At 37.7% G+C, this 12192-nt stretch overlaps 1 protein-coding gene across 11 annotated transcripts in view; it reads right to left on the bottom strand.

Moving 5' to 3' along the window:
* Positions 1 to 12192, bottom strand: part of LDB3 (LIM domain binding 3) — a 116486-nt gene that overhangs the window by 61206 nt on the left and 43088 nt on the right. For all 11 annotated transcript variants that reach the window (XM_058840694.1, XM_058840693.1, XM_058840695.1 and 8 more), the window contains one exon: positions 4141 to 4216. In XM_058840694.1, coding sequence (XP_058696677.1) covers positions 4141 to 4216 — 76 coding nt within the window. The remainder of the gene's footprint in view (positions 1 to 4140; positions 4217 to 12192) is intronic.

Below are 12192 nucleotides of genomic sequence, written 5' to 3'. Positions count from 1 at the left end.
CAGTTCAGTGTCAAAATCATATCAATGGAGAATTTCAGAACCCATTTCTGACTGTGAAGGGCAAATGCCTAATACTGAGCAGCAGTACTGAGCTTTCAGCATTGCATCACACGAAATGCAGCCAAAGATAACAAACGTCCCCCTGTTCCCCATTTCTCATGCCATTCTGTTTCAGTGGCTGGAAAAGCAAGCTGACATTTCCAGCTCTAGGAGTCTGATGCTACCCCTCCAGCCGACCAGGAGAGGAGGCTCTGACACTGAGCAATGGGCTTCCCTCCAGAAAGATAACGGATCGTGCAGCAATCCCTTACTGCGGGAGGAAAACTGCATAATGTCAGGGAATGAGCTTAAAACTAATATATGTAGAAGGGTCTCAAACCTTTTGAAATAGAAGAAAGCTAGGAATCAGTTCAATTTCCATTCTGAAATTTTTCTTTCCATGTCTTTCCATATTATTATTATTATTATTATTATTATTATTATTATTATTATTATTATTATTATTATTAGTTTATAAAACATCCAGTTTTTATGAAAGGCAAATATTTCTTCTTATGTATCAGGGACGTGAGAAACAAATTTATATTGGGAGATACAATACCAGGTTTTTCAGGTCCTCTCCCTTTGACAACTCATTTTCTATTTATCTATTACTGTGACCCTACAGTTATTATTCACCTCTTGCATGTCTGGGAGACCAATTTGAACAGTATACCAGTGAATTTGACCACTCAACGTGCCCAAGAAGCAACTGTTGCTTTCAGAGGAAAAAGGGAATGGAGGCACCATGGCACTGAATGACTCTGCTCAAAGACATGATCAAACTGCTTTTGGCTGAGCCAGCTCCTCCATCCTATACTCTACTTAAAAAGTCAGTCATCTCCATCTATTTTCTCTTAGACACATATGCTCCCAAATTTGGCAGGAAGCAAATCATAAGTATGACAAGATCCTCACTGGGATTCCAAAATAAGTGTGTTCAGTAGTGTTTCAAAGAAAGCACAACATACAGCCATATTATTAGAATTGACAAGGCTGTCAATACCTTCATGCAAATGGACAAATGTTAAAGCCATGCTTACCCCTAAAGCTCCAGCTTGAATGTTTTGAACTGCACTGAGCTGAATTTTCATTTGTGTTGTGTCCCCTCTGAAGAGCTGCAGGAACTCATTGACTGATGGCTTAGTTTAAATCCTTGGGCCCAAGCTCACTCTCATTGTTATTTGAATGCTTTCAACATTAACTATGCCCTTTCTTCCAGCTGTGCCCCACTTGTGCAAAAGACTTCACTAAATCAAAAAGATTTGACTAAACTAAATGAAAATTGTTTCTAGTTTGAGATTGATGTCAGATATAGTGAAACTGAAAATGAACCAAGCCTTATTTACAATAATAGCCCCACATACCTATGGTTGCAGAACCCATATCATCTATAACATTGATCAGCTTTGTGAAAGAATGACTGATCTTTGTGAAAAAAGTATGTTTGTTTTCCTAAAACAATAATAAAAACAAAACAAAAACCACACAGTGAAAGAAGCGCATGCTTGAAAATTAGTGGAAGCTGCAATCAGATCAGCAATAATGTACAAGAGGATTTATGGTTTTAACTAGACACTGATGTTGCACATGCAGATTGTTTAGCTAACATTGCCATGCCTTAACCTTAACCAGAGAAGGGTGAGGAAAGCTTCTCTTGATGTATGAGGATGACACTGTCACAACTGTCTTGTAATGCAGTTTTTTGCTGATTTTTAAAAAATACCATCAAATTAATTTCACATGACCCATCAGTCTAAACACTGTCAAGCAGACATGTGGAGGTGACTTCTGCCTGTGTGTCACAGAATTCTTCATTTCTACAGTGATACTATTACTACAAATAAAAAAGGGACAAGCAAAGGAACCTTGGTTTTAAAGTGCATTTACTGTAACATACCTTACTGCCATATCAGCATTACACTGTTTCTATCAATAAAGTATTTTTATTCTGGATTTTGAGATTTCTCTGAGGGCTCAATGCCTTTTTTCCCTTATAAACAATCCCCAGAGAAGACTTATTCACTTAAAACTTATTGTTGTCCATTAGCATAGACAAGTGACACAAGTGGCACTTCTCTTGATCTGCAAAGGGTCATCATCCTCCCACCCAGCACTCTAAGGTTACCTCTTGACCCTACAGATAAGATATTCCTGAAAACTGCAAGATAACCTGTTTCCCACCATATCTTCCCCTGGATGCCACCCTTTTCCACCAGAAAGGTTCCAGTAATTCTTTTCCAGCTGCTGGTACTGACTGTAGCCTGTTCAGAAAAGGCTGTCTCCAGCAGCTCCTACAAAGCTTTCCTGAGCACCTTGCACAGAATCCTCAGGTGTAAGACAGCAAGCTTCTGAAAATGTGTTGAGTCCTTTGATCCTCATCTCTCTCTGAAGGGTTACAATAGGAAATGTAAAGTGTCTTTATGGCTTTCATACCAAGGGTTCTTTTAGGGCCTTCAAGAAACCCCTGCAGTGCTTAAAGTTAACTTTTATATACAGTAGATAGCTAAGGGAGGAAAGTTTCTGTGGTAAACATCTTTGAAAACCTATGGCAGCAATTTTAAAACTGACACTTGCCAAGGAAGAAATGCACCTAAAATGCACCTCAGAGAGTAAGGAAAACCCAATATATAAAACTTAACATGCCTGTGGACGGAGGAGACAAAATTTTCATACCTGTGCGGGTGCTATAGAGTCCCAAAAGGAAGGTGTCAATCTTGTGTTGGTGAATAACTCTGATGAGACAGATCAACTCAATGCCTAGCAGCATTCTGGGTGGGTCTTCAGGGAAAATGAGAACTCCTTTCCCTTCCTGTCCCTATTATTTTGCTGGCGCAGTCAAACACCAGTTTAAGCAAAATAATGATACATCACTTTTGTTCTAGGAATTTCACAGTACTGTTTGGTGACTCTTCCAATAAGTTCCTCCAAAATAACTTTAAAAATCATGATATAAATAGAAACAATTCTGAGCAAGATAAATTTTTAATTTCATCTTCCCTTGCCAAAAAAGTCTACAAGATCCAGTCTGAAATAATATTATTTCTGCCTCAACTAATAAATGGCCAGTCAGGTTAATTTAAAATGTCACAAGATAAAACCGAATCAAATTATTCCCCCCAGGTGCATTCTCTTCTGCTATCTTGAACCTATTTGCAGCAGTTTCAGGGATGATGTTACTGTCTGTACTCTGAATTTGGAAAGCATAGTGTTTATAAAAATTACTTAAAATTGATCTATGGAAGTTGGTGTCAAAAACAGTAGAAAATCATCTAATTCCCCAAGTGTTTTGATCTACACTGCTTTTATTTATATGCATGCTAGGAATGAAACTGGCACTGACTGCAGGGATAAGTTGCAGCAATGGAAACTTTAGCTCCTGTCCGTTTATCTAATCAAATGCATCAGCAATACAAATGCCCCATCCAGAGCCTGAGCCTAGGGATATATACACCATCTTTCAGGTACCCTTGCTCCTCGGTGTCTCCAAAGATACAGAAGATGAGTTGCCAGGTACAGTCAGTGTTTATTCTAAAATGAACATTTATTTTATGAAAGATGATGTGGTTTGACAATGGAAACCAAGCCATTCATTTCCTCTGCCACTTGCTGTTATTCATTAAATTGACTTATCCTCTTTATTTTTTATTCTCAGGTCTTCTGAATTCTATGATAAGAAGCTTGCATTATATGATGCAAGCTTTCAAATGCCTTCATATCCTCTTTCCAAATAAGTGTCATTTCAGTTGCAGCCAGGATTTGGACTAAGACACATTCTAATGGTTCTCCCCAACAATCTACAAAAGCAAATGTAGATTTTGAGAAGCTTCAGTGGCTTCTTGTAGACTAGATGAGAACAGTTGCTCAGAATTGGTTAGACCAAATCCCATCAGAGGATAGCGGGATGCTTTGGTCCTGCTAATCAGAAATTATCAAAATACTGATCACTAACACATTGCCTTGCAGCAGTTTTGCTGCCTGTGTATTCATGCAACATTTAATTATTTAGGGCCGGCAAAAGCTATTTCCTGTAATAGATATTTACCTTCACAGCAGATAAAAATGGTATTCACTTTGGCTGAGGAGAAATGTGTCACTTACCTTCTGATGGGGAATTACAGCCCTGGGAGAGTCAATTCTGGGAGCTGTGGTTGAAACTGGCACTGGACGTTTAGATCTGGGGATAAAAAAAAAAAAAAAGAGAGAGAGAGAGAAAATAACAGATGTGCAATCTGTACTCCTATTTTTCAGCTCTAATTTCATGCCAAAAAGCTGCTACATCAGGACTGAAAGTTAAGCGTAGCCTAGACTTTTTCTGTCAGTAATCAAGCTTTTCCTACATCCTCATTTACAAAGGTATTAAATGAGAAAAAGTTTGAGAAAGTTTCTCTGAATGATGAAAATCCACCAGTTATGGAACCAACCTCTGACTTGAGAGATCATCTGTTTTCCAATACTTGTGACAAAATGCATTTTCATAGATGAAAGTCAGCCACAACTAGATAAATTCAAATTTGGGCAGCACTCTGGAAAAAGAGACTTAAATATGTTTTAAAATGCAGAGGCTAAACTTTGGTGCTGAGGCATCTCTAGATAACTCCTCAAAAGATTATTATTTAATAGCTTGAACTGTACAACTACAGCTGAAATTACTTAAACCTCTCTTCAAGAAGAAACACGGGCATCATTTCAGACACTTGAGTTTCACAATGAGCAGAACACTACTGAATTAGCCACTACAGGTGCCTGTCTTTCACCTGTATTTGATAAATATATGTCCTTGATCATTTAAATAACCCAAAATAAACCTCACTAAAATGCTCTGAAAACATAGTTTGCCCTTTTATTTGCGTAACAAAGAAAGCACAGTGGCAAATGTCATCTGAAGCACTTCTAGGATGCTCAGGTAAGTGAAGATGTAGTTGTGAGAGGTGTTGTGAGAATCTGCCTAGTGGTGAATGTTCCTGAAATCATTCCAGTACATATGGGATCACCAGAAAAAAGGAAATTAAAAACAAAATAGTCAAAAGAATCAGAATTATACAAATAATATCCCATTTCCAACCTACAGATCAGTATAATGCCTCAAATTCTATTTAAAAAGTACATTTCAAAATTAGGACTGGTACCAGAATTAAATAAAAATACTTAAACACTTACAAATCAAGTAGAAGCAGCTAAGACATTTTGAATTGTTTGCTTTAGACAGGAGATGAAGAAGGGAAGACATTGCAGAGGCTTAGAAAATAATGAATGGTAGAAAAAGGGGAATAAAGCTACTCTTGTGGACATTGAATGGAATTGAAAAGACAACACGTAAAATTGATAAAGGCAAACATCTTTTTCTAGAGAACTTGATTAACCTGAGGTGAAACTCATTGTTACAAGATATAATTAAGACTATGAGAAGAGCAGAGTATCAGAAAGGATCAAACAGTTATACTTAACAACAAAAAACCCCAAGAGCTGCTTTAGATGGGGTATAATAAGTAAACATACAGACTCTCATTTTTCATGGCACAGCTTAAAAGACCTCTGTGTTAGGTTCATTATTTCCTAACTGAGGGCTGTGCTGCACTTTCCTCTGAAATACTTACCAGGGGCATCTATCAGAGAGGGAAAGCTGAGCTCAACAGGAACAGGGCTCATCCCTAGTGGCAATCCCTGTATTAATACCCAGCCTCACCCTCAGCTCTGGTTTAACTTTAGCTGCCACACATAACACTTTTCCATAGGCAGTAGTGAATGTACAAAAAAAGACCACCTAGGAAAAAGGAGTAATTCTTACAGAAACTGGAAGATTTCCACTTAGAAGGTATGGAAATTTTGCTACTTTGAGAGTTGAAAACAAAGCTGATATAATAGATGCCTACCATACAGCCAGGTACTATGAAAATGAACACAGCCTGAGGAAACAATGAAAACTGGCATTTTGTTAAACAATGTGTAATTAACCTGTGAAATTCACTGAAAAAGTGTTCCTGAAACAACAGGCTAGAAAATTTTAATTCATACTCACAGCTGAAATATATCACAATATACTCCCAAGATATAATTATCTGAGAAATAGATACCTTCAAGTTCTAAGAACAAGAGCTACTCACTAACTGCCTAAAACAAACTTTCCTCAGGCAAGTTACCTTCCCTCAGGAATTAATGCCATACTCTTCCTCCAACCATTTTAGCTTAAGAAGAGAAATGATAGATCATATTTATGAGACATGCACATGTATCATGAAAGACAGCAAAAAAGAGAAAAAAAATCAACTGCAGCTCATAACACAGGATAGCTGAAAACTGACAGTGACAGTTTATCAACATACAAAGATGTAGGGGACAATTCTGCTCCTCTTTCCATTATTTCTGAGTAATTTCTGAGTACACCCAGTTACTTCTCTGAAGTGAACTGGTGAACCATGTTAAGTGTCCCCCTGCTCTCCTCACTGATGAATTTTAGTGCCAGAGTTGCTTAACACTGTAAATGTGGTTTGCCACATACAGAGGTGTAGCAAACAACCACACACTGCATGTTTGATGCTTAGCTGAAACAGTTGTATTGCAGGAAAGGAATTTATTTACCAGACTATCCCATCACTTCTGATGTTCTCTGTATGTTTAGTTTTTCCTCTCTCATTACCAGCCCACAGAAGATGATGCTAAAGACCTGCATTTCTTCCACATTAGTGATAAAATACATCTGTCATTCACAGTGTTAGCCAAGATTTGCATTTGACAGCAACTTGGAGTTTTCAAGATGTTACTTGAAAACGATGTTCCTACACATCATTGGATGTTTATAGCTTTGATATTTAAAAACAGAATAATGAGGCTTGCTAGATCTAGCAGAGGCTTGCACAAGAGAAAAGGGCAGAAGAGGTGAAATCAATTTGTGGAATGAAATTGTATGCACTTGCAGAATAAAGTGATTATTTACATAAGAGTCATTACTCCTCCAGGAAAAACATCTGCAAGTTCAGAACATTCTTTTTTTCCTCCCTCTCTTGCTAGATGGATCAAATCCTGCAGCAACAGAAGTTTGCTTTTCAAGTCATTATGATGGTGCTGTAGCGAACATATGTGTTGACATTTTAATCCAGTGATTGCAAAATTATTTTATTTTATTCCAAACACTTAAGGGCATACTTGCTCAGTAGGGCTATGAGAAGGATGAAAGCCCAAATTTCACAGATGACTGTGGTAATTTTAGATTTTATGTTGTAATTTTTCATCAAGATTCTTTTTCATATGCATTTAATTTGATTTCAACTTTCAGACATTTTCTTCTACATTTTCCAAGTTAAAGATGGAAAGAAAAACCTCTTTTCAAAATGAACACTTGGAACAGTTCTAATGGTGATCAAATACATTCTGTTTTGTTTTAAACTCTCCTCCTTTCCACAGATACACTTCTTCTCTCCCTCAATACTGGTTCTGTTTTCTAATGAAGTTCAAAACCAAGATGGATGTAGTTTTGCAAAGCAGTTCAATTCTGATAGCACTGCTCAAATGACTGCCAGAATGTCTTCTTGTTCCCACCTATATAGATCTTTAATTGAAGAGCACTTGACTTCAATCCTGTTAATTTTGTACTCACAACAAAGGTTTATTATAAGCCAACTGCACTGAGGAGTGCAACTGCTGCCTAAGAAAAGGCTGCCAAGGAGTTCTGTGATGCACTATCAGTTTAAATTCCGTCCTCAAGGGAGCACAATATTGTACTTGCAAAGAGGTGACATGATCTATGAGATTATAGCTCTTTTTCATCTTCATGCAGCTTTTTTTCTATTTCATATCTTCACCAGTCAGTGTCTATCTTTTCTAATTCTCAGGACAACTAAAATCAACATTTCTTTTTTACAGTATGCTTTTTCATTTGTCATTTCATGACACGTGAGCATTTATTTACAACTTGGATATCTTAATAACTGTATCCTAGGATTTCAACTACTAGAAAATGAAAAGGCATCACATGCATATGGAAAGGTAATAAAACATATTAGAGTTTAAAATGCTTACAAAATATTGTACGTACTTTAGCTATCACCTAACTGAAATGGAGGCATTCTGTAGTAGAGAAGGTGAGCACATATATATATATATATATATATGTTTTAATGCATTAACATTCCTGAAAATTTGCAGGGAATGATGATGGGAGTGTCAGGGAGAGACGTAAAAAGATGAAATATTACTCATGGTTATCAATTAGAGGTGTCCATTTAATAAATGCTAAGATAGTAATGTGCCAGTTAAATCTTCAGCTAACCAGTGAATTAGGCAGCCAAGCAGAAGCTGCTACTTGTTTCTAAGTCTTGCATGGAAAATCTTGAGTCCCATGATACTGTGGTGTAATTCTCTGTGCCCTGTCTGGGACATCAGCAAGCATTCTTAGTGACTCCAATGAGAATCACAAAGACAAAGCCCTGAGCATTTCACAGTACTTAAATACAACTGTGATCACTCTGGGCCTAGGATCCGACCTACTTTCCCTCTCTCAGGATATCATCTGTGCCTGCAATAAAAATGAAAAATATTTCCACCAGCACTTTTGCTCTGTATATATCAATGGCAAATGCAAATATTAGCATTTGGTTGGATGACTGATTCATTAAGTATTTCCCTGCATTATGCTGCACTCAGATTGGGAGTTGGACAATTACACTTTCCAGACCTAATGTTCATGCCCACAGCAACATAAGGACAAAAGCTTGTTAAGCATAGAAGCTCAAAAGGAAGCAGCTATCCAATAAAAAAGCTGTTTGGAAGTATGAAATATCTATTTTCCCTTAGAAGGAATCTGAGTCACAGGCAAGCACAAACATTAAGGGATAGAAAGGGAAAGTGAAAAGGAAGAAGCCTTGGAGATTTAGTGAAAGGGAGGAAGGGATATGAACTGAAGCCAAGATGTGAAAAGATGAGATTTTTCCAAGGCTCTCCTGATCTCTCTTTGACTCTTTCTGTTTCTCTGGTATGTGCACAGTCCCTGCTGCATCCTCCTAACTCCTCCCCTGCTGTGGAAAACCCCTGCTTTCCTGAACTGCCACACATTCTACCCTCTAGCATGTTCCCTCCTGAATGGAGTCACTGGCTGTCAATGCCTCCATCTGCTCTTAATTGACTTGGTACTGACCCGAACATTCCTCCACCCCAGCAGCTTCTATGGGCAAACAGGGAGGATATCCAGTATCCCTGCAGCTCTGCCCTGGGGGTGACAGTTATCCACAGAGTACCAAGTATGAATGCTGAGCACATGTCTGGCACTCACCCAACACACACAGCAAGCTCCACACTTAACATCCAAGGAGCATGGACACCTTTACTTAGGCAGGTTACTTCTCTGTCTCCTTCCTCCTGTCTCTGCACTGTTTGTAAACCATTTCCAAAAATTTCCTCCACATATCGCTATTGAAAACTTAGGTAATCCATAAAAAATGTGTCCATCCAAAAATCCATTAAAAATTTCCTACTAAGGAAATTTAATTCCATTTCAAAACTTGTTTATGCTGTCATGGGCTGAATTTGTATGTGGATTGCCATTAACACTGTTGAAGAAATACATTAATTTATTTCAAATTTTTGTGCAGCCCAGTGCAGACAAACCCACAATACTCTTGAAATATTCAGAAATACCTAAATCAATATTGATTATAAATAGGAAGCCACTACTCTCACCAATAATAAATTGGTTAATTGCAGAATTTGCATTGCCTAGTTATAGACAATGAAGGACCAGAATCAAAAACAAGAGGCAGAAATGCAATCAGATTTATCAGAGAGGGATCAAGGCTTAATGGCATAAAAACTTCAGCTATAGCAGCTCACTTGGAATGCAAAGTTTGGCATAATTATGTATTATTAATGATTTAATTATTAGATTGATTATTTATAATTACTGAGAGATGCTAAAAATCTACTTAAGGTAAACATATAAATAATAAAAATATTTGTTCATTTAAGATCATCAGAAAAAATGTTTGGGCTAGGAAATTATCTAGTAAGTAAAACAAAGAATTAGTAATAATTAATAAAAAGCAGAAGATGCACTGAAAAAATATTCGGTTCTTTGATGTAGCCTATCATACCCTGGTCTTAAGACATGATGCAACTCTTCCTAGTTATCATAATAAATAAGAATGTTGAAGAATTTAGTATCAAATATTTAAGTAAGTTCTTTAGTTGAAAAATATTTGACACGAACCAAAATTAATTCCTCTGCTTATTCTTCACCACCCATGCAAATAGTGCACCTAAGACTTTGACTGCTCCCATTCCAGTATCATCCGGGTCCTCCTGAAGTCCTGCAACTCTTGGCTTCTTAGCAGCTTCCTTATGGGTGAAAGTCATTCAGGTGCAGATTTCAGAGCAGCAATGGAGACTGATGCAGGGAATTACCCTAAACAGCCAGCTCCAGATTCAGGAAATCACCTCCAAACTCCAAAGATACAACGATTCTCAAAAAAACTAACATCAGGCTTTGTAACTGCCTTCTGTTCACTTAGAGGAGTTCAAGTGTTGTCCAAACCCGAAGAGATTTCTAACATTACACAGAAAAAGTCTGGTTTTCCCCTTACCACTGAACATTTTCTAAAAGCTAAAGCCTAACTCCATATACTTCAAGCATCCTGACCACATTAGTTTCCTGAAGCTATTAATGAAGTGTATTTGCTTAGTTAATTTTCCTGTAACTCCTCTTCCCTGGAATGCAGACCTTACAATCTCTAATGGCTTTTAGAGCACTTCTGATGAAGATATATAGGAGAGAAAAACTAACAAACATGGATAATTAGACCTTAAGTGCAGTTACCTCACTTAGGCCTGCCCTTTCTGTTTCCAAGCTAAAACACTTCAGTAAACTTTCCATTAATATCTGTATCAGAGATTTTGACTAAAACCCTAATTCTGTGTCTTGAGACTAAGTAGATAAAGTTATCCAGCAGTTGTCGAAAGAGTTTGTCTCCCTTGGAGGTATTTGAGTGTGGTTTGGGGTTGTCATTATGTCGATGCAGTAACATCCCTGGGCCAGCCTGGGCACAGTGCTCAGCACTGATGTGCTTCAGCAGCCACCAGCCAGGGACAGCACAGACACCAAGAGCTGCCCAACCCCAACAGTACCCGACAGCCAGGCTAAACAGACCTTGGTGTATCACTGCAAGAAACAATGGGCTGCCAATAATTAAGAGTTTGTGTGAGAAAAAAAAAAAAAAAAATAGGGCAGACAGCTTTTATAAGGGTTGGTGGGAAAGAAACACCATAGTGAAAAGGATCCAAAGGAAACTAAAAAATTCATAGACACAAAGAACATCTACAAGACTGATCTAGTAAAGCCTCAGTGTTTTACCTGATTGAAAAATTCCTCATTCCACATCTAAAAAATACTTCCCATCCACTCTAATTAGCTTTAAGTGTGTAATTTACATTTTTCCATGACTGTGTTTAAGCTAATCAGCATTAATAGGAAAAGGTCCCAGCCTGAACAGACTATGACCTTGTTCTCTACTGTAACATTTTGGCTAACATATCTACTTCCTCCTTGCAGACAGGAACTGTTTGTCTGAAAGAATACAACTGCCATGTATATTTACTAAGCTGTGTCAGCCCACTGACTTCAGTGAGATGGGCCCATGGTAAGTGAAATATAATATGTGAAAGAATTCACATGGAGATTATCTTTAGGGAATACAGAAAATATTTCTCATATAAAATGATGAATTTAAAACTCACCTTTAAGCTGGTATTGGGGGAGAAAAAAAAAAGTGATGTGCACTCTGAGAACAGCTCTAATCCCCAAGTAGAATCTTGTTGCAATGAAAACTTCACTGCCCTTTAAAGCCTTGGCATATATCCACAGTTTCCAGGCTCTTTTCTAAAACTAACAAGGACACTTTATACAGTGAGTGTAAATAGCAATGCACTCAATTAAACAGCTAATGTAAGGAATACATTTGTATTTATTGCAGTGACTGACATTGATACTTTATTTCATTTTCCAGCTGCTCATTAATTTCACCAGCACTAAACCTTACTACTCAGAGAGAGTAGCTCATAGTCCTGTCCAACTGATAGCCTGACATCTGTAAACAAATCCTACTGTCCTCTCCTACCTGCATACAGAGACAACTGGGCACACAATGGGAGTCACCTCTATTTCAGAGG

The sequence above is a fragment of the Poecile atricapillus genome, chromosome 6 (genome assembly GCF_030490865.1).
Source record: "Poecile atricapillus isolate bPoeAtr1 chromosome 6, bPoeAtr1.hap1, whole genome shotgun sequence".
NCBI lineage: Eukaryota > Metazoa > Chordata > Aves > Passeriformes > Paridae > Poecile > Poecile atricapillus.
This window is presented reverse-complemented; position numbering and strand designations above follow the sequence as displayed.